The 22,949-nt window shown below is 40.4% G+C and overlaps 1 protein-coding gene across 1 annotated transcript in view; it reads right to left on the bottom strand.

Annotated features, from left to right (window-relative positions):
- The window catches only part of SPTBN5 (spectrin beta, non-erythrocytic 5), a 137,979-nt gene that overhangs the window by 103,820 nt on the left and 11,210 nt on the right, over positions 1 to 22,949 (bottom strand). The window contains exons 6-17 of the mRNA XM_078387395.1: positions 21,088 to 21,722; positions 19,414 to 19,552; positions 18,229 to 18,461; positions 15,989 to 16,142; positions 14,603 to 14,803; positions 14,228 to 14,434; positions 13,346 to 13,540; positions 8,913 to 9,043; positions 7,580 to 7,831; positions 5,563 to 5,850; positions 3,292 to 3,535; positions 1,431 to 1,570 (exon numbers count right to left, since the gene is read on the bottom strand). Of these exons, the coding sequence (XP_078243521.1) occupies positions 1,431 to 1,570; positions 3,292 to 3,535; positions 5,563 to 5,850; positions 7,580 to 7,831; positions 8,913 to 9,043; positions 13,346 to 13,540; positions 14,228 to 14,434; positions 14,603 to 14,803; positions 15,989 to 16,142; positions 18,229 to 18,461; positions 19,414 to 19,552; positions 21,088 to 21,722 (2,819 nt within the window). The remainder of the gene's footprint in view (positions 1 to 1,430; positions 1,571 to 3,291; positions 3,536 to 5,562; positions 5,851 to 7,579; positions 7,832 to 8,912; positions 9,044 to 13,345; positions 13,541 to 14,227; positions 14,435 to 14,602; positions 14,804 to 15,988; positions 16,143 to 18,228; positions 18,462 to 19,413; positions 19,553 to 21,087; positions 21,723 to 22,949) is intronic.

The following is a 22,949-nucleotide window of genomic DNA, read 5'->3' as shown; positions in this document are numbered from 1 at the left end:
CTAGAAGGATGTGGGAATGTTTTTCTGTAGGCCTGAGGAGGACATTCCTAGATAAGAAGACTGGTCATTTGTTTTGGCGGAATTGTAGACATACTGAGGAAGACAACACCTGTTTCCCATGAGAAGAGAAGAGAGAAGATAAAGAGGGACTGTTTACCTGAATTCATGCCATGATTGGATTACAGCGTGAGAAACAGAGAAGAAGGGGGGTTTTCAGCTAAGCTTGAAAAAGGAACTCTTACCATGGACAATATTCTTCCTTTTCTTTAGCCTTTTCCTGATTACTCATTTTTTGATCTTTTTGGACTACAGTTTGCTAGGTCTTATTGCCTGCTGTGCAGTGCAGGTAACAGACTGATAGAGATGTAGGTGATTGGGTGGAAAGGGGGGTTTTAAGCCTTTTGCCCACCCTAATAGAGCTTTTTATAGATTTTTCTAGGATTTTTAGTGCTTTTGTATTTAAAGAGAATTGTTGCTTCATTTATATTTTGTATCACTCCTTGAAAATGATAACATGCTTGCTTATGCATTAAACTGACTTTATTTTGTGAATTTCTATATTTTTCTTAATAAAATAATAATTATAAAAATCAATTGATCTCTTGAACACTGGAGCTGTCTTAGTATTACCCTGAATGGAAATTTTAGGGCCACATTTTGCTACTGAGTCCTATCCAGATTGAGCAAAGTGAGTCTACTGACTCCATAGCTCATGTGTTTTACTTTTTTGGAATTTTCTAAGGTTGCTGAAGTATCTTTTTAGGGCAGACTGGTAAGCAGAAGTGTTGGGGCGGCCCTTGGTTGAAGTTACCAGGACTCGACTCAGCCTAATGAGGGAGCACAAGCTTCTAATTACTCTCTGTCCGAATGGTCAAGCATCCCCTAGGGGAGCTGATCGTTACAGACGTATAAATTCATCTTCCAATAAAAGGGAACACCCGCAGAGGCTGCCACCCCAGCCACCCTCCAACATCTACTGCCTCAGGCAGATGCTGGTATAATGGTAGGGACACCCTTACTGTGCACTTTCTGAACTGCAAATCCATTTTGAAATATTTCTGCCAATCACTCAGATTAGAGGTGGTAAAATAAGTAGGTTCTTACATAATCATCTCTCCTTATCCCACATAGTGTACGGCTTGGGAACACTGGTATGAACACATTCCTTTTTTTAAAAAAATCTTGTGGTTATCACAGTTGAACAATTTCTTAAAAATAGTTTGTCTAGTCTATATTTAAGTAATTTTCAAAAGCAAAATTTAAACTTTAATGTGAAAATCTGATTTTTTTTCCTAACAAAAAATTTAGTCTTGTAATTAACAGCTTTCAGATGTGACACAAAAAAGCAGGATTTTAATGCATTCCATAATATCATTCATAACTCAAAAGTCTTAGTATTTTCTGTATTTAGAAAACACTTGGACACATACGCATCAGAAGCAAAATGCCCATTTTCTACCAACTGTTCTCCATGTTCATTGACTGCATCTGCCCGATGTTTCAACACCATCATAACACTTTCAAAATCCTCATGTCGCTTCAGGACACTTCGGACAGAATCCACGTGGTCCTAAAGAGACAGAAATCAAGTATGAAAACAAACCATACTATGATTGGGATGTAACTTCTCACTCATTTTGTTCTAGCAGGTGAAAATGAAACACTTCAAAAAAATTCTCCAGTGGGTGGTATTACAATAATTTTGTGCTTTTTTTGGCAGACTTGTATATTTTCTGCAACAAAGTGTGGTGGTTGTTGCCATTTGCCATCAAATTGCTCTAACTTACAGTGATCCTAATAGGGTTTCCAAAGTATGTGAGATGGTCAAGGAGTGGTTTACTATTGTGACCTCCCAGTGAGTTTCCATGCCACAGGAATTTGAACTCAGGTCTTCAGATTCCTAGTCTGAAACTCTTACTTACTACACCACATTGGCTTTTGAAGACTTTATTTTCTGCATTAAACCTTATGTTTTGTGGGAGACCTTTGCATTTTGTGGAAAAGCCTGCATAGGTTTTGTACACATTTTCTGCATTTTTTTGAAAAAATGTGTTTGCACATGCATGTGTGTGCACGTCCGTACAGGTACAGATTTCTGGACAAAAAGCTAGTTCTCTCTCTCTCTCTCTCTCTCTCTCTCTCTCTCTGTGTGTGTGTGTGTGTGTGTGTGTGTGTGTGTGTGTGTGTGTGTGTGTGTGTGTGTGTGTGTGTGTGTGTGTGTGTTGGTAACACTGCTTCCAACTGGAAAAGTGCAAGACTTTTTGCTCTTGTGAAAAATCTCATAGATACGTATATTTGAGTCAAGACACCCTTTCTTGTCAAGGTTGAGAAAAATTGTAAATATTTTTATGTCTTTGAATTGTGACATAAATGCATTACCGCTGTGCAGCACTTTGGGAAACCACATTCTCTCTGACATCTTTTCTGACATCTGCCTTCTTCTCTCTGAAACCAAGTAGCCTCTACGTCACATTTGTCAGGAATGTTGTTCCAGATTTTCAGAGAGGACATCAAGGAGCCTTCCTTGGTAGAAGGAAGCGCTTCATGTAGTTTAAAGAGCCATCTTTACAAGGTTAAACCAGATGTAGTTTAAAGATTAATACAGATTAGCAGATTTTGAAGATAACACGTGGAAACAACTAGCAAAGAGTGTGTTTAGTATCTATTGTGCTTCCTTTTCACACTGTATAATAACTGTAGAATATGATGACTGTGGTCAATTATTTTCCTAAGGAAAAAAGTATGTGCTTTTGCTAGTTCACTTAATTGGTTTTTTGGCTCCAGTTCATTTGTGCAGCTCTGCCTCCACAATGAGAATGACATCAGTGTTAGCAGCAGATTGTTGCTGATTGAAGATTTTTGTTTTTAATTTTGGGGTGCACACAGCTCACACACAATGAGACAGTATCACATGCACCCTGGAGTTGAGAAAGAGAGTCTTCAGTGATTGGCTATCTGTTGTGGAGAATGATGTCATTACTGTTGTGCAGGCAGAATTTTGGCTGGTGGTCAAAGACAACGGATAATCCAGAGAAACCATCTTGAATTATTTCCAGTAGTTGATCTCTGGAGGACAAGATTAACCTGAAGGAGGCTTTGTGTTTCAATGTCCAGAATTTAGTATCTCAGATTTTAAAATTTCCACTCTGAATTTCCAAATTATTAATTTGGTTGCTTTTCACTTTTGAGTACTTCATACTTAGAAAACCTTGGGAAGCATTGCCTTAAATCAGAATAAATCCGATGACACATCATCATCACCATCATTATAATCATCATTGCCATATTTACCCCAAGATAGTCAGTCCGGAGAAAGGCTTCATGGCTGGAGAGGGCAGCCTGGATGCCATCCACTTCTTTGCTGAATTTGAGCATTGCTACATTCTCCTGGAGCTTCTTCCGTCGTTTGGCCCACAACTCATCCAGCTCATTTCTCTCCTGAGCAAGTGTGTGCACAGACTCACAGACATCCAAAGCTCTGCTATGGGATGGGTTATCCATGATCTTCTTCCCCATTTCTTGCAGCTCCTTAAATCTTCCAGCAGGCCAGGGAAGAGAAGGTATGTATTATTCTCACCAGAGAGTAATGGCACACTTCCATTAAGAAAATTACACATGCATAAGAGCTATTTTAAGGGGACGTGGTGACGCTGTGGGCTAAACTGCAGAAGCCTGTGCTGCAGGGTCAGAAGACCAAGCAGTCGTAAGATCGAATCCACGCGACGGAGTGAGCTCCCGTTGCTTGTCCCAGCTTCTGCCAACCTAGCAGTTCGAAAGCATGCAAATGCGAGCAGATCAATAGGGACCACCTCGGTGGGAAGGTAACAGCGTTCCGTGTCTAAGTCGCACTGGCCATGTGACCACGGAAGATTGTCTTCGGACAAAACGCTGACTCTATGGCTTGGAAACGGGGATGAGTACCACCCCCTAGAGTCGAACACGACTGGACAAAAATTGTCAAGGGGAACCTTTACCTTTACCTAAGAGCTATTTTAAAAACTAATAGCTTATTTTGTTCTTGCAGACCTGTCACTCTCTTAGTTCTCCATTTTCTATAGTTGTATTATGACAAATACAATGTCTGTTGCATTTCTGTTTGCATATCCATGCTACTTTTTTGAAGCTACCCAGAGTAGTGGCTTGTCCTCTAAACACACAGAGTATAAGTCTAAATAAATAAAAATATAGCTATATGGAGGAGTTTCATAATACGGTACAAGCAAAAAAGATATTCTTATAAAGCATCTAGAGTTTGAATTAAAATACAGTTTATGCACTGAGGAAGTGAACTGCTGCCTTGGCTATGACACTCAGGACAAATGAGTTTGCCCTCAGTTGTGTAGTGAACACTGCTATCTAATTATACACATGTGTATACCTAGCCGGTTAATCAAAATAGATACTGTAATGTGTTATCTTATGCTAATTCTTCTCTGTTAGAATAGCACTTGAGAACATATATGGATTTATTTATTTATTTATTTATTTGACTTATATCCTGCCCATCTGATAAGTCTATACCACTCTGAGCGGCTAACAGCAACATATATACAATTATAATAACATAAATCCAAAATATCAATTAACAAAGCATAACATAAATCATAAATAATAGACAGATAAGGAAAGTCAGATAAATTAAATTAGATTAAATGCTGGCAGGAGGGAAGGCCTTAACATAGAGCCATGTCTTTAGTTGAGTTTTAAATGTACCCAGGGTAGGGGCTGCACGAATCTCAGGAGGGAGATTGTTCCAAAGGCGAGGAGCCACCGCCAAGAAGGCCCGGTTTCGCGTCTTCTCCCTCCGGGCCTCCCTCGGCGTCAGGCTCCTCAGCCTCACCTCCTGGCTCGCGCAGGTGGTCCGGGTAGAACTTGGTGGGTGAAGGCGTTCCGCCAAATATCGAGGTCCCAAACCGTTTAGGGCCTTATATGTGAGCATTAAAACTTTGAAGTCGATACGGAAACGAATGGGCAGCCAATGCAGTCTAGCCAGGATAGGAGAAATGTGATGGTATTTTCTCCCTCCAGTGAGGAGTCTGGCTGCTGCATTCTGCACCATCTGAAGTTTCCGTATCAACCTGAAAGGCAGCCCCACGTAGAGTGCGTTGCAGTGATCTAATTTACCACTAAGAGTATTAGAAACCAAACTGCCCTTACTATATTTCTTTTTTAAAAGACCCCTAGTTGGCCAAAGGAAGGAAAGAAGGAAGATGTTCGCACTTTCATACCTTCTTAGGATTTCCAGACATAGACATGGCATGAGATCATAAGATAAACCCTACTAGATCAAACATCTATCTAGTCCACTATTCTGTTCACAGTTTGGTTAACTAAATGTCTTGAGAAAGCCAGCAAGGTAACAAACAACAGCACACCAGTATGTTCCTTTCCACCAGAAGCTAGCAATCAGAGGTGTACTTTATCTGGAGGTAATACACAGTCATATGACTAGTAGCCATTCTCAATAAATATTTTTAGATTCCTTTTCAAAGCTTTCCAGCTGGGTGGCTATCACTATGGTTCTTGTTACTGGCAGAGCATCTGTTTCTAAGTAGACTTTACCTGTGGTTCTCTCTGCGTATCTCCTTCAGCAAGTCTTGATGCTCCTTCAGCAACTGCTCTGCTGAGACCACATCTACACCCATCTCCTCGTTGTGCAGTTTCTCCTTCATGCCATCTGCCCACAGCAAAAGTCTACGGCTATCCTGCAGAAAGGCCTCTTGGTCCAACGCCATTTGCAAAGTCTTTCCCTTCTCTTCCGCCTTTGACTTGAGAGCCGACAGCAGCTCTTCCATGTCTTCTACCTGATCCTTTATGGCCCTGCTTTCAGCAGGATTGGTATCCTTGATCCTACATTAGGAATCCAGATGCATTCTGGAATTAGTATTAGACCGGAATCAAAATCATTACAAGGCAAGGTGAACAGGTACATAGTGTGGTGTAGTGCAGTGGTTCTTAACCTTGGGTTATTCAGGTGTTTTTGGACTGCAACTTCCAGAAACCTTCACCACCAGCTGTGCTGGCTAGGGTTTCTGGGAGTTGCAGTTCAAAAACACCTGAGTAACCGAAGGTTAAGAACCACTGCAATAGTGGATAGAGTGATGGACTAGGGCTTGACAAGGGTTCAAATCCATGCAAACTCACTGAGCAAGAGGAACTGGTAAAAACACTCCTTAAATATTCCACTTCCCTTGAAAGCTATATTAGAGATGCTATGCCAGTTATGGCTGGACAGTACATAACTAACTAGCTGAATGTACACAGTGTCTCACATTGATACAGTGTTTCCCTGAAAATAAGACAGGGTCTCATATTAAATTTTGCTCCAAAAACATGTTAGGGCTTATTTTCAGGAGATGTTTTATTTCACAGTCATGTCAACTTCTTCTGGTTGCTGCACAATGCGGCACATTGGTAGAGGGTGGGGTTTCACTTAACTGGGGCTTATTGTGGGGGTTAGGCCTTATATTATGAGCAACCTGAAAAATCATACTAGTGCTTATTTTCAGGTTAAGTCTTATTTTCAGGTAAACGGTATTGTTAACTCAGTGGTCTGTCAATTAATTCAATGTGTTTCAAGCTGTGTTTAGACAGAAAGCCAAGTTAGAGTGCAACCACATGATCAAATACTGCAGGATTTGCTCCGCTGATAAAATAGGTGAATTTAAAGTACTTTTTACTGACCACATGACACAAAGGCTGAATCAAAATGGTCCAGCCCTTTCTCCTTCCAAAGCAGCTGTTTTTCCCTGCTGCTGGAGGACTACTAAGTTTTTCTATCTGGAATGATTCCAATGAATTTTTTCCCTATGGGGCTTGCTGATATGTTCTTGTAAAGAGTGAAGGCATTTCTGTAGGTGGTATTTCAGGCGATGTGGGCAGTTGGGAGAGGGTGATGTTCAGGCCTGGGGACAGACATGCAAAAGCAAACCACCATGATTCTGGTTTGCTGGAAGACGACGACATTTCTGGAAACAATATAAATTCTATAGAAAGGCCAACCAAGCATGCATGCACATATGCAATGCAGTGCTTTGGCAAAGGACCTGGCCCCTTGCCTCTCAAGGGAGGATGAGCTTGAGCATGGATGCATGCATGCATGCACATACAGCACCAGCACTCAGCTCTCTCTACGAAGCCTCTCCTCTCCTAAGCCACTTCTTTTTAAAGTTTTCCTCACTGGGCAGCCCTGTTTATTTGTTCATTAACAGCTTAGCCAGCAAGATAAGATATGGAAGTGAAGTCTTTTTATGGCGGCTCCTTTGAAGTGCGCCGCCTACGGATGCTCCAGGTGGAACTGCAAATAAAATGCTTTTTTTCTCCTCTGTTTGTGTGGCTACATACATTGGAGAGAACTGAATGCCCCAGTGCAACTTCTCAGTGATGGAATGAGAGTTATTTCTCATTTGCCTCACTGAGTGGTCACGCCCTTAGTTTTTTTCAGTGAAAACAAAAATATATATATTTTTCTGTCTGGAAATGGAGACATTTCCACAATGTGGTTGACCCATGAAGATAAAAGGCACTATGATTTAAACCATGACATTCATTATGATGTAGCAAAGGGCTAATTTCTTACGATTTGGCAACACTCTTAAGGTATTCATTTCTTCTCTCCAGTGCTAAGATCTCTCTTTCAAAGGCTGTGAGCCTGCGTGCTTCAGCTTCCAGAACAGTAGGCTTGTTCCTATGTCCTAAATCTTCAAGATGGATCATCTTGTCCTGGAGCAACCCATAAGTATCCTGGCAGTCCTGAAGGAATGTCTTCACATCAGCCACACCGATCAGTTCTGAACCCTTTTCTTCTTTTAATGCTTCCAGGCACTGCCACCTAAACGTAGACAAGTAAAGATAGCTGCAGTGGGCTGGCTGTGGTTGGTTCCCTAAGAGGGAAAAGGAACTCTACGTTCTGAGTTATTTACTCTGACATTATCTGGTAGGTACTGTATTCGCGAAGGCTTTCACGGCTGTGATCTAATGGTTGTTGTGGGTTTTTTCGGGCTCTTTGGCCGTGTTCTGAAGGTTGTTCTTCCTAACGTTTCACCAGTCTCTGTGGCCGGCATCTTCAGAGGACTGGAGTACAAAGATGCCAGCCACAGAGACTGGTGAAACATCGGGAAGAACAACCTTCAGAACATGGCCAAAGAGCCCAAAAAAGCCACAACAACCATTATCCGGTAGGTATAGGAGATCTCAACTAATAGATGAGTCAATATTATCAGTGAGCTGTTACAGCTAGGAGAAATGGAGCACCAGATTGGGAGCCATGGGCTCAAAGTCTGAATCCCCAGTACACCTCCTGGGACAGAGGACAGCTGAGATCATTCAGACCATGGATGGCTGATGCGGTGACATGTCCTGCCACTTGCACAATCTTGGGCAAGCTGCACAGTCTCAGAGTACCAGTGGAAATAGGGAGTTCACTTCTGAGTACCTTATACCTAGAAAACACTTCATAAGTTGCCATGATCCAAAATTGTCTTGATGGCACATCATTACCATTACCAGCCTGCTGCTGTATACAGGAATAAAGGAGAGTTTCATTGGGTCTGTTTGTAAGTTAGCTGCCATAATTCCTACTTCCTGGCCCAATTTTTGGCATGAGAACATCACAACACAGTTATCCTTTGGGTTGTGCTCTTCCAAACATTTTGTGATGCCATTCTTGACTCAAAAGAAAAGTAGTATACTAACATTTGTGTGCTAGGAAAAGATGCATATGCACATATGAGGGAAACTGAATATGAAAATAAATGTAATGCTAATGCAGTTAATTACAGAACAAGGCAGGAATCTAGAGGGAGCAGACTTAAGGCTGAATACATTAAGAAGTGAGGAGGGCTGGATAAAGCCAACACCAGCTCTTAGGTAGTATGGAGCTGGTTCCTTATTCTGGCCACACCATCTTTTACCTCATATTTATCTCTTTCATACGAGTTTGAATCTCATTCCCTTTTCCAGGATTGCTCTTAGAAAAGACCTCTGCCAAGCAAACAATCTCATCCAGTTGGCTCTTCCCAGCAGCCAGTTCTATTAGGAAATGCTTTAAAAAATAAAAATATAAGGTGGATGGTGGTTAATTGAAGAATAAAAGTTTAATTCCAAACTCTACCACATATTAAACAGTTATGCAGATCCTGCCTTATGCAGCATTTTTCTTCTCAAGCCATGTGTTTATTTCTTTATTGTATCCAATATTCCTATTACACTAAGCTGGCTTTCCCTTTCACTTTTTATTTTAGCCTTTGAGGATCTAGAACAGGATGATGAACTTTCAGCACTCCTGGCTCCCATAGTGCTTTATCAAGGACAATACAGGCTGGGGATTTTGGGAGTTGTGGTTCAAACCATCTGGACTGTCACATGTTCACCACCCCTGCTGCAAAATTTAACAAAAAGAAACATCAAATCTGTCTTAAATCACTTTGCTGTTTCTGTTATTACAGATTGAGATAATGCCCTTACATACCTTTCCCTGCTTGGCCCCTGGGTCACTATTATGGCTACCTCTCTGTAAGTTTTTGTCAGGATTATTACCTTTCAATTATCTTCTACAGCAGGATGAATTTACTTCTGCTAAATTCAGTGGTAGGTACAGTGACTTACTTTCCCCCTTCTCACAAAAAATAAACATTAGCAGTTTTACTTTGAAAGCTTTCACATAGTAGTATTTCACTCAGGGAAACTTCAGCCTGAAATTGCTATACACCGTATTTTTCCATTTATAAGACATCCCCTTTTATAAGACCATCCCCCTACTTTTCTAAACCCCCCCCCCCATTAAGAAATCTTAGCTTTAGTAGTCAGCCTCTGAGCTCAGAATGCTTGGACATTACCAGTCCCTGTTGCATCTGAGCCTACAGGCTCCACCTCCTACAAGGTGTGTCCCAATTGGTTTTTCAGCATCAGCTGACATCAGTTCCATCAGGCTCGTGATTGGAGGAAGCTAAGCCTGTTTAAGGAAGGCAAGGTATGGGCTGATTTAAGGAAGCCTGTTTGCAGAGGCAAGTTATGGACTGTTTTGTTCTCTCCTCAGCTTACTTCTGTCTATAAGACAACCCTTAACTTTTAGTGTAATGATTTTAGGAAAAAGTAGTGTCTAATACACAGAAAAATATGGTAAAGCCAGAAAAACAGCTGCAAGCACTTTAATGTATCAGAGGTAAGGGTGACTTTCTTTCCATGCTTATGGGAAAGAAGTTCATAGCAATCCTGTGACTTAGTTTTGAAGACCAATTGCTAAACAAAGCATGTTTTTTCAGAATCTAGTAGGTGACAGAAGTCTGTACTGTGGCACTCAAATGTTTTGATTAGTTAAGGATTTTCTAGTCACAGGCTATCTCTAACATCTTTGTCTGGCCCTAGCTCTTAGCAAGATGTATTATTATATCCATATATATTGGAACTGAGATCATGTTTTTTTCTCCTTTTATAGCTGTTCACTAATTTACTAAGACTAGGATGACTGCATTAGATCACAAATTACTGCTGTTGTCACTTGTCCTCCCCCACAAATATCCTTCTTTTAAGGAACACTTTTAATTGACTTGGATAAGTAGAGGCCATTATGGGATAGTACATATGTTAAATTGAGTGGGCATTTTTATAGTGTTTTTAAAGTAATGGTTTTTAATATTGTTATTTGTGTTTCAATATATCCTATTGTGCTTTCAATTGTGTAATTATGTTGTTTTAATGCATTGGGATCAGCTGAAGATGCCGGCCACAGAGACTGGTGAAACGTTAGGAAGAACAATCTTCAGAACACGACCAAAGAGCCCAAAAAACCCACAACACATGGATTATCCAAGATTGGGAACCACTGGATTAGGAGAATATGAAAGAATGTTTCCACTGTAAAGTCATAGAATCATGGAGTTGGAAGGGGCCTATAAGACCATCGAGTCCAACCCCCTGCTCGATGCAGGAATACAGATCAAAGAATATCTGCTACGTGGTTGTCTAAATTTCTCTTGAATGCCTCCAGTGTTGGAGCACTCACCACCTCTTGAGGTAATTCATTCTACTGCAGTACTGTTCTAACAGTTAGGACGTTTTTCCTAATATTCAACTGAAATCTGGCTTCCTGTAATTTGAGCCTATTGTTGTGTGTCCTGCACTCTGGGATGATTGAGAACAGATCCTGCCCTTCCTTTGAATGACAGCCTTTTAAGTGTTTGAAAAGTGTTATCATAACTCCCCTCAGTCTTCTTTTCTCAAAGCTAAACATGCCAAATTCCTTCAGCCTTTTGTCATGGGGCTTGGTTTCCAGCCCCCTGATCATCCTTGTCGCCCTCCTCTGAACTTGTTTCAATTTGTCAGCATCCTTCTTGAAGTGTGGTGTCCAGAACTGGACACAATACTCAAGATGAGGCCTTACTAGTGCTGAATAGAATACAGTGGGGTCTTGACTTGAGAACTTAATCCGTATTGGAAGGCGGTTCTCAAGTCAAAAAGTTCTCAGGTCAAATCTGCATTTCCCATAGGAATGCATTGAAAACCATTTGATCCGTATCTGCTCTTTTCCGTCCATAGAAACTAATGGGAAGCTGCTATTCCGCCTTCGACCACTAGAGGGGGGATATTTTGTTTCTTTTTTTCTTAGGTCAAGAAAGGTTCAGGGAAGGCAGGGAAAATACAGTCCAGGCAGTACCAGGCAGTCTGAAGACTCCCAATCCACTCTTTAAACGCTGGGAGGAGTGAAGAAGCAGACAGGCACCCTTTTCACTGGCCAACAGTTAACTGAAAGTTCAAATTTTGCACTTTCCCTGCCTCCCACGTGGTTTCTTTCAGTTCTTAACTCAAATCTAAGTACTTAAGTCAAGTCAATATTTTCCTATGAGAGTGGTTCTTAAGTCAAAATGTTCTTAACTCGAGCCGTTCTTAAGTCAAGACCCCACTGTAGTACCTCATGGGATTTGGGAACTATAATTCTGTCAATGCAGCCTAAAATAGCATTTGCCTTTTTTGGAGTCACATCACACTGTTGGCTCATATTCAGATTGTGATCTACAACAACTCCAATATCTTTCTTGCTTATAGTATTGCTGAGCCAGGTATTCCCCATCTTGTAACCATGTGTTTGGTTTATTTTTCTGAGGTGCAGTACTCTGCACTTGTCCCTATTAAATTTCATTCTGTTGTTTTCAACCCAGTACTCAAGCCTATCCAGATAATTTTGAATTTTGTTTCTGTCATCCAGGGTATTAGCTGTTCTAACCAATTTTTTGTCATTCACAAATTTGATTAGCATTTCCTGCACCCACCTGATCCAGGTCATTAATAAAAATGTTGAAGAGCACAGGGCCCAGGACTGAGCCGTGGGGTACCCCACTTGTGACCTTCTCCAGGTTGAGAAGGAGCCATTAATCATTATCCTCTGACTACAATTCTGTAGTCAACTGTGTATCCACCTGAAAGTTGTTCTCTCCACCCCACATCTAGTTAGTCTGCTAATCAGAATATCATGGGGCACTTTGTCAAATGTTTTGCTGAAGTCAAGATGTACTATGTCTACATCATTCCCTCTATCAGGGAGGTTACCTGATAAAAAAACGAGATCAAGTCAGCCTTCGACAACCCCTGTTTTCACAACAACAAGGAACTTTAAACTGGCAGAGCCCTACAGTTGCTATTGGGTATCTGGGCCTGTTCTCTGAAATTTCTATGTTGCTAATAGCCCTACACTTCAGAAATCCTCTCTATATTAACATGAGCCTAGTTGGAAAGTGTGTTGATTCAAGAGCTGTTGTGGCTGATTTTCATTTAACTCAGCTGAACGTGCAATTCCTTCATGGAGTTTATTTAGCTGCAGGTGCATGCCCTTCCAAACATTTGTTGTTTATGAACTTCTTCTAAATGCTTAGTCAAAGCCCAGTTAGCCCACTCAACTTATGACCCTAAGAGGCATAACCTACACTAGGTGGGGTTTCAGCTCACATCATTTTTAATTTGAATAACCCCTATTTATGCTAACTACACAGTGAATGACTTTCATTATCAGTAATAAAGTGGGCCTGTAAAGGCTGACCTGCAGAAAGACGCAAGTCCCTTTCCATCATAGATTCATAATATTTTTAGCTTCTTAAAACTTTCATTCTCTATTTTCTGAGTGGTATTAATAAGAATTGCAACTTATACTAAAATGCATTACTTCATTGTCTCCATCTTATATATCTGAGAGGACAATTTTTACCCTTGCTATGAGTATTTTCCACAGTGAAGTCTCTTCCCACCCAGCCCCATCACCATTTACTGAAACCTGAATTCATCTTTGACAAAGGTAAACAAAGCAAGCAGAAATAAATGATGACTCTCAGGAAGAATGCTGGAGAAAATTTAGCACCTGGTATTTTTGCTGCATAGTCTCCACATTGTCTGCTGTTGGCCGAATAGTCTGGAAAATTTTCTCTTTGTCATCTATCCAGGACTGAAATTCTCCACAGGAGCTGTAAAACTGGTAAAGTCTGATCATTTCTTCTAATTCTCTTTTCCTGTGCTGTTTGGAGAAAATTAGGCACAGCTGGAATAAGCACCAAAACTTTGAAGGTAACATAGATATGCAACTGTTAAAAATAGTGAAACATATTGAGCAAATCAAGCAAAATCTACAGGGGATGTATACATCTTTATCTGTCCTGCTGTCTATGTATCTGTCTGCCTGTCTATCTATAGACTTTATAAAGTCAACAAAGATGGTTTGAGGAAGAAGCTACAACCCCTGATACATGTGAAAGACTCATGGATTTATTATGACATGGTCCTTTGAGGAGCACAGCCTATTTCACAAGATGCACAGTGTTATCCAGAATTTAAAGAATATGTACAGGACAGATGTAAACACAGTAGAGCTGTAAACAGTGAAGTCAATAGGAAATTAATTTCAGTAGCAATAATTACATTCTAAACATACCTCAACCATGGTTTGCAGTTTTTCATACAACAAGTTGATCTTATTCTGGGTTTTCCAGATATTTTTTGGGAAAGTAACAAAGTGGGGATCAGAGCCAAATGGGCCAGAGAATGTAGTTTGGGGAGAAATGTGTGATGCAGAATGACTTGCTGCTAGTCTTCTGGTTACTCCCAAGTTTCTGTTATTGGAGTTCGCCACGTTTGTTGCTGGCACTGATATCATCTGACAAGAGAAAGAGCCACCACGTTGAATTCTGAGTTCTTGAGACTTGCATCGCAGAGTTTGCTAACTGATCAGCAACTTTTCAGTACTTACCATAGAAGCGGCCTGCTGGGTCACAGAATGAGCTTGCTCTTCCAAATGGCTGATTTCTGAAGAATAAGCAGCAAGTTCCTTCTCCAAACAAATGTGGCGATGTAACAAGGCTTCGGCGCTAAATTCGTCTTTCCCATAATTCATGGTAGTTAAGAGGGTTTCCTGTTCCTGCATCCAGGATTCCACCTCATCAACATCAGCAAAGTACTGATGAAATAAAAACAAAACAATTGAAATGTTAACATCTTTACACTGTTGAGGACCTCTTAACATGACAAACCTTTCAAGAACTTGACAGACCTCATAAGAACTCAATCTATTCCTGCTTAAATATACCTTCTTGTCTCATTTGGCCCAAGCTACAAACCAGTTTACCTGTTTGATGAGAGCAGCTGCCTCCAAACGGATTTTGTGAGTGGCCACCTCATCTTGGAGTTGTTGCCACAACTGCTGGATCTTGTCAATCTTCATCTGGATATCCTTCCGGTTTGAAGGGTTCTTTTGACTTAGTTCCTGACTCTTGCAGATAATCTTGGAACAGATTAGTTGGTGGGAATTGCAATCAGTTTGTAAGGCCTATCAAGAAGAAGTGAGTAGATTATTACTAGATGCTATCCTGAAGCTGGATCTAACAGCATTCATGGCTTGGGAGATTTCTTTTAAAAAGTAATTTGTTATGGTTATAATTCCAAGTACTTAGTTACAGTTGTTCTTCAAAAAAGAAAAGTATTTTGCCATCTCCCTAAAGTAACAAAAACAGTTATTTTAGGAGTTTCCTTAAGGAAAAAAAATCTCTCCATACTAAAAGCTGCTGGCCTTTTTGCCATCTTAACACTATGATGCCTTTGTCTTTGCGATGAGGCCATGGGAGCATGTTGTGGCCCATCCCTAAGGAGGTAAGCCAGGTCTGATGACACCACAGGTGTTGTGACACATGCTGGTGTCTGTGTGGCTAAAACAACTCCTTAAATGTCCCACTTACCCTGAACTTCCCATTAGGGTCACTATTTGTCAGTTCCAATTTGAAGGCCTATAACAACCAAAATCTATTGATTAGTTGCATATTTCCTGCTATAAGGAAATATAATGCCTCTTCAAGGCAACATGTGTGGCTCTCCTCTTTATTCTCATCCCAACCGTTTAGGTAGGTGAGACTGAGGGAGAAAGAGAGACGTGTCCGATGTCACACAGTAATTTTGCGGGTGTCCCTCCCTAGAGGAGCCTGGGAAATTACCCCCAGGAACTGGGCCTTCTGAGTGGTGGCCGTAATGCTACGGAATGCATTCCCTGAAGATATAAGCCAGGCTTCCTTCCTTCTGACCTTTAAGAAACAGATAAAAGCTACATTGTTTGAAGAGGACTTCAGAAACATCTCACCACTTTGACATCCTCGTGGATCCATGAATTGGATATTGATCCTCATTAGTTTTTCACTCTTGGTTCATTTTGTATTTTGGGTTATTACTGTTTTGGTTTGAATCTCATTATTTGTGTCTTTGTGGGCTGGGCTGGATAGTTAATGTTAGCCAAGAGTACTGCTGGGACACTAGATGGGCGGGGTATAAATGTAATAAATAAATAACATTTTCCCAGCTGAGTGGGAACTAGAATATGGCTCTCTCAAGTGCCAGTACAACTCTTTACTTTGACACTAGGACATCTTTGGTTCTTACCATTTCATTTTGTACTCATTTCATTAACATTAATCATCTAGTATTTTTAAAAGCTGCACAAGTGATTAAGATTACATAGATCTCTAACCTTGTGGCCCTGGAGAGCGGCTGCAATGTGGTTAAGATCACGCCCTAAGCTTGCTGTCTTCACCAGCTTCCATTTGTTAAACAACCAGAGCTCCTCTTCATTGCATTCATGGAAAAACTCAAAAAGCTTTAGCGTTTCTTCCAGCTGATGCTGACTAATGCAAAGAAATAAATGACAATGTTTATAATGCTTATAAGATCTCCACACCATTTTTTTCTAACAGTTAAAATATTTCAGAATCTGGGAAAATTCCAATCCAAGTTGGACTCAAGGGCATCTGTGTGACTTTAGTGGCCATGAAAGATTTGGGAATTGCCTTCTAAATATTTGTTCATATTGAAGTTGCTAAGATCTTTGCTGTGATCACTTATCTACCTTTTTTCTTAATTCCTGTAGAATCTTGTGCTTTTCTGTTAATTTAGTGTATAGTGGTGCCTCGCTTAGCGATTGCCTCGTTTAACGATGTATTCGCTTAGCGATGAGGTTTTTGGAACAATTTTGCGCTCCGTTTAGCGATGTTCCCTATGGGGAAATTTCGCATAGCGATGTTCGGGACCTTGCCTCGCTTAGCGATGACAGTTTTAGGTCCCCAGTTTCGCTTAGCAATGTTCCGTTTTCGCTATTTTTAAAGTGACTTAAAATGTTCAGCTGTCAAACCTGCAGTTCAATGCTTTCCAAGGGGGGGGGAATTCACCAAACATTAACGAAGACTCAGAACAAAGCCAAATTAAGTTTGCAAAGGTTTTAGAAGGTGCATTAACGATCCCAAGCATTTAAAACCATTTTGAACCTTTTAAGACACACTTAAAATTGCAAAAACGGACATTGCAAAACCATTGGAATGCATTGAATAGGCTTCAATGCATTCCAATAGGGGAAACATTGTATCGCTTAGCGATGTTTCTTATGGGGATTTTCGCTTAAGGACGGTAATCCGTTCCCATTGGAACGGATTAACCGGTTTTTAATGCATTCTTATGGGAAATGGTGTTTTGCTTAGCGATGTTTTCCCATAGCAATGCTTTTTTGGGAACCAATTAACATCGTTAAGCGAGGCATCACTGTATAATGTCAATGTATAATGTACATAGGACAAAAATATTTTAAAGCAATCAGTTTTTCAGCAAAGCAAAAATATTTTCCAGTTCTTTTGTGGTTCACTTTGATTCATAGGATATCATGGGAGAACCAGAGAATAAATTCATGATTTTAAAGGGCAGTTCCAATCAAAGTAGGCTTTTGAGTAAACTTTTGAGCAGATGTTTGTGAGTTTCTCTTAAGGGCCATGATCCTGTGGTGGCAAGAGCTGAAGTCACAGGTCAATGGGTCAGAATTTAAAAGAAGCCCAAGCCATTTTCTCTTCCTTTCATTCTCTCTTTCATATTTTCTTTTTCCCCTTTAAGCCAAGTGTGAGGGGGTAGCATCCTCCGCAGGGGGTCTAACCCCAGCCCAGGCCTTAAGGAGCAGAATGGCACAGAGAATGTAGAGGATACTGAGCTTGAGGGTAGAAAGGCCTGGAACAGTGAAACACAGGTAGAGGAACTGTTGATGGTTGTAGGAGATGGGAGCCCCGTGGAGAAGGAAGAAAAGGGGTTAATCCGGACAGGGGAGGTATAAAGGAGGCCCTTTAGAGGGGAGGAGGGGAGACTGGAGGAGAAGCATAGGACAGAGGAAGCAACCTCGAAGGGGAAGGACGAAGGAGCCTGGGGTGACACCCAAGAAGAAATAGGTAACGTCTATAGAGGAGGAGGACCCAGTGCCAGAATGGGACTATGCAGTAAAGGAAGGCATATCTTTTTGAGCCTTTTGCCTATGGTAGTAGATGAGGCTGTCATCCTCATTTTGGATACAACTTCTAAATTTGATGCCTTGGGGGCATCAAAGAGCATCAAGAGCATATGCATTATGAGTGTAGGCATCATTGTCTCGCCTGACAAATACAAGTCCGTATGTTTTTGGAGGGAAGGAGGCATCCCATCATAAAGGGTATGCTTCAAATAATCCACTGGGATTGTAACAAAAGAAATACCAGGTGCTTCAAACCAGAAGTAATCGTACAATATCTCACTTGATCAGAAGCAACCTTCTGGCATTTCATTGCCCTGCTCTGCAGGCCAGTTGGCAAAGATGTTAGACAAAGGTGTATTTTATCACCCTTTCTGATCAATTTATATGAACATATCATGTAAAGATACAGTTAATAAGAATTTTTGGCTGACTAATGAGGGGGAGAAATTTACCGTGTTTTGCAGAGGTCTACAAGATTTTGATACAGATGATGGAGCATCCAAAGTTTTGCTTGAAGCACATCCGATCTTATCCTTTTTCCTTTTGTGACATTTCCCACTCTTTCATCAATATGCCTAATCCTCTCCCCAAGGGAAGAGATCTGAGAGGCAATCAACTTGTGCTTTTGCAACAAATCCACCACTTCCAGTAGTTGTTTCCCACAGTCCTGTGAACTCATTTGAATCTGAAAATTGAAGGCAAGAGAAATAATGGTTTTCTTCTCCAGCTGTTTGTTTGCAGACAATGGTTTAGAGATGACCATTTATCAAGTTGCAGCTTTCTGCAGGTTGCATACTGCCACTGGTTAAACCAGTCCCTCTTTAAAATAATAAATCCATACTTCATCAGAAATCTAAGGAAAGAAGGATCATGTGTTCTAGACTACCTAGCAGAATATAGCAGATATCCAGTTTATCAAGCAGTGGTTTAGTATCATGCCTATAATGATAGATTATCAGTCAGAGTCAGATGTCCATAGTATGTCTCCAAAGCCCAATAGTATCAATGGAAACGTGAGACTCCTATTAATTTGCAGAGATACAGTTCTGAGTGGAGTGAGTAATTTCTCAGGTATTATTTTCCCAGGCTCCAGACTGCTGGGAAGTCATGTCCTTTGACCTGAATTCTCCTGCCTAATCCTAGAACTGTGAGACCGAAAGGATTATAATAAGGGAAAGCAATAATAGAGCCATAGCTACTCCTGTTAGTGGGATCAGAACTCATACTAAACTTTGGCTCACAGCAGTTCTTATGAAAATGAGACACATGCACAGTGGAATATACTACCTGCATGTAAAATTGTGTTACTTTTCTTTCTAAACATGGGTGGTTTTCATACCAGGAAATCAGCCTTCTAACCTAATATAGACACACACATTGGCATATTTTTAAGGACTCTGAGATCTATAGACACCTATGACCATACCTTTTGAGAACCTGAATATTTTTCACATAGCTGCCACTCCTGAGTGTATGTATATTCAGATGGACATATGAGCAGGTACACATATGCAAGTTTACTTTTTGGAATCCAAAGATAATATTATCAGTGCTTTTACCACAGGGTGCCATCTTTAGTTGTTTCCAAACTGATCTGCCCGCTAAGGTTCATTAATAGAATTTATAATACAAAATACCTGCAATCCCTTAAGTTCCTCTGTAATGGAATTGATGTCTCTCAAGAGGACCAGGGATTCCTCTATCTCTCCCAAAAAACATTTTTGTCTTTTGAGCTGATTCGAAAGATCTTGCCATTGTTGTGCAATCTCCTTTTGCCTGTGCATGGAGGGAACAAAAAAGAGATGTTGCACATCATAAGACTCTAAACATTATTTACTTAAAGAGACACATAGAACAGCCATAAAAAGGTAGTTTCTTCTTTGTTTCTGCATCCTCCCATGGGATTCAATTTACCCCATGTTCTGATGTTCTTATTACCCATATTTTCATAAGTCCTTTTCCACATCATTGGCTGCCATTGACAAAGATGCAGAAATTTACATCACTGTAGTTCAATGTGTACATTGAACAAGATGTCATGGATTGGGAAACCAGAATCCAGGATTCTGCGAATTTTTTAGCCCTGCTCAGATCCTGAAAACTAAAAACCATGGCTTCCTTTATTGAGCCAATCCATCTCATGTTAGGGGTTCTACTTTTCCTCCTGCTTTCCACTTTTCCAAGTACTATTGCCTTTTTAAAGAACAATTAATCTTCTTTTGATTTAGCTAAAGTTAGCTTCAAGTTTAGTCGTTTCAGCTTCTAGTGAGAGTTGAGGCTTAATTTGATCTAAACTCCACTTGTCATTCTGTCAGTCCAAATGTTTCCCATAAACTTTTCCTCTACCCCACATTTTGAATGCATTGGTTTTTATTTTCTTATCAGACTTCAGATCTCTACACCTCAAACAGGAATACCATAGTATGGATGATCTTGTCCTTCCTTTCCAATAACACATTCCTATACATAAGGATATTTTCTGGTTCCACCCTAGCTGACCTTCCAAATCTTATTTTTCTTCTGGTTTTGTGGCTGCAGTCTCCATTTTGCTGGATTGCTGAATGCATTCCAACATTTCCTGTATTTCTGCCTTCTGACTGAATGTGAGGAGCCTGATAATGCTGCAATATTACAGAACACGTCTGAATGTAAATCATTGACCCTGGGCATTGTTCAATTCATCTGTCAAGGAAAATACCTAATTAAAAACTACTGGAGTTGCTGCATAAGTCATTCCTAGATGGATTTTATTGAGAAGCACTAGGCATTTTTCTTGATACAATGTTTCCTTAAAACATGTTTGGGCTTCTGTTTCCTTTTTGTTCTAAAATTTTTATTTTATTTCCTTGTTTCATTTTTATACTGGCCATCTGTCCAAAGGGTACTCTGGGCGGTTTTCCACAGAAAACACACATTAAACATGGCTAAAATGGAGAATACAGCCAACTAAAAATAATAATAGTAAAGTGAAAATAAACAATACAATTAAAATACAATTTACATGGACAGACAATTAAAATGGTGGAATTAGACTGAGTTAGGCTAAAAAGGTTCAGCAGGTCCCACAGGTGTGATATTTTGAAACACCTGCCTAAATAACAAGGTTTTAAAAGGCTTCTCTTTGGGGTTGGTGTCCTTGGCTTTTTACCTGACCTCACCTAATCAATCATTTCATGGAATTAAAAAAACCTATAAGGGTAGTTAATTTGTATATTCCAAAAGACTTCTTTCCAGGTACTGCCATCTGATATTATCCATGACATTCCTGTTTGAGAGAAAAGAAGAACCATCTGCATCACTTTTCAACTCACTTCTTTGTGATCTGGATATTGTCCTGGTGGTTCTCCCTTTTGATTTCTGACGCCATCTCAGAGAGGGCTTTGAAGCGTTGTTCCTGGGGCAGCATATGTGCCTCAATGGCCTCCAGCTTCCTCTTGGCTGCCTCAAGTTGTTCCACACTATCAGGTTGCCAGCCGTCATGCTGCTTCAGGATCTCCCTCGTGTCCTTTAGGTAGGCCACACGAACAGCAGCTTTCTTCATGAACCTCTGGACCAGTTGCTCCACTCTTTCCAATCTCAACAGCGCCTGCTGTAGTGCTTTCCCTCGGTTGCTCTCTGCCTTCTCCAGTATAAGCCATTCCTTTTCCAAACCTCTCAGCGTCCTTCCTTCAGGGGGTAGATAAGCCCGCTGATTCTGGGCTCGTTGCTTGGTTCTGATGTGGAAGAAGTGGGCTTCGATTATTCCTTTCTCCCGATACTTGGGAGGTTTCTCCACTGTGCGGAAGATCTTGAAGTTGTTGATGAGAAGGCGCATCTCCTCCAGCGAATTGGGAAAGGAGCGATTATCCAGTTCTGCCACTTTGACTTTTATCCATTCCAAAAGCTCAGAGACCATTTGTTCATATTGGGACTTCAAGTCATCTGTCTCCTTCAGGAAGAAAACAATCTGCAGAAATGTAAAGCACAATGAATGAATGAATGAATGAATGAATGAATGAATGAATGAATGAATAAATTATTTTTGTACACAACATAGCAAAATTCTAATTACAAACTTCAGTTAAACCAGGGATTCATCTAAAATATTTTAAGATAAAGCAATATATTATATGAGAGATTCATAACTAGATCTCACAACATAATTTTATTCTAAAAGTAGCTCTGGTGCTACTTTTGGCAGAGAAAGAGGAGAACTCTTATCTCTGTGACACCAACCTTTCCAGAATTGTTACTAGCCATGGAGAAGAAAATGTACAGGCACTACACCAGTGACAATATGTTTTACCTTTGGCACTAACAGTATCAGAAAAAATATTTTTTTGGCACACGGGCTAATGTAGTTCCAGGTGAACATGGTTTCAGTGTGATGCCATTGTGCTTAGAACTAAAATACTCTTTATTCAAGAAAGCAGGCGAGTGATCATATTCATGCCAATTCAGCAAGAGGACTAAGGATCAAGTGCTTTAATCACTTTGGCTGAACACAGTGGGTCATTTTTGTCTACTTTTTATCATATATTTGCAGTGGATGCATGATAAAATTCCCCTTTGGTCACTGCTTGTCAGAATAACACTGTCTGTGAAGTGGCCAGATGGACCTACTAAACAGTTGCCTCATCCACTCTTTCTGATGGTTTTAAGATGTACTTAAAACTGGATTTAAGTACATGATAAACCAGTTATCTCAATGGACAATATTTTACATTCAGTTTTTCATCCACTCACGAGACTAAAAGCTTGCTGGGAATGTAAGCATTTGGCAAACCATCTGCAAATTTGTTTAAATATTTTAACCTTAAATCTTCCAAAAAAAAGTTTGCGTACATCAGCCTTGAATTTCGTAGCATGATTTAAATTAGGCACATGCACTGCTTTCAGAACAAATGTGTAAAGAGACTGAATCAGGGTCATTCATGTATTTCTAGGGCAACTTCAGGGCAGAGCAAGGAGTGCTGGTCAGCACAGAAAGAAAAACTAAGGAAAATAAAGGACAGTAAGATTTTTAAAAAGCCTTAGAAATGAATCTTCCTTGCCCGCAGAGTCCTTCATTAAATCAATAAAGCCTTGTGGTCGCAACACCACAAATTTCATATCCAGAAAAAAGAAAGGATGGGAGCAGAGAGAATGGGCAGAAAGTATAGAACAGTAGGTTCCCTGCACTGCTCTTTTAAGA

This window comes from Pogona vitticeps, chromosome 1 (genome assembly GCF_051106095.1).
Source record: "Pogona vitticeps strain Pit_001003342236 chromosome 1, PviZW2.1, whole genome shotgun sequence".
Classification (NCBI taxonomy): Eukaryota; Metazoa; Chordata; class Lepidosauria; order Squamata; family Agamidae; genus Pogona; species Pogona vitticeps.
Note: the sequence above shows the minus strand (reverse complement) of the source record. Positions and strands in the feature narration are given on the sequence as shown.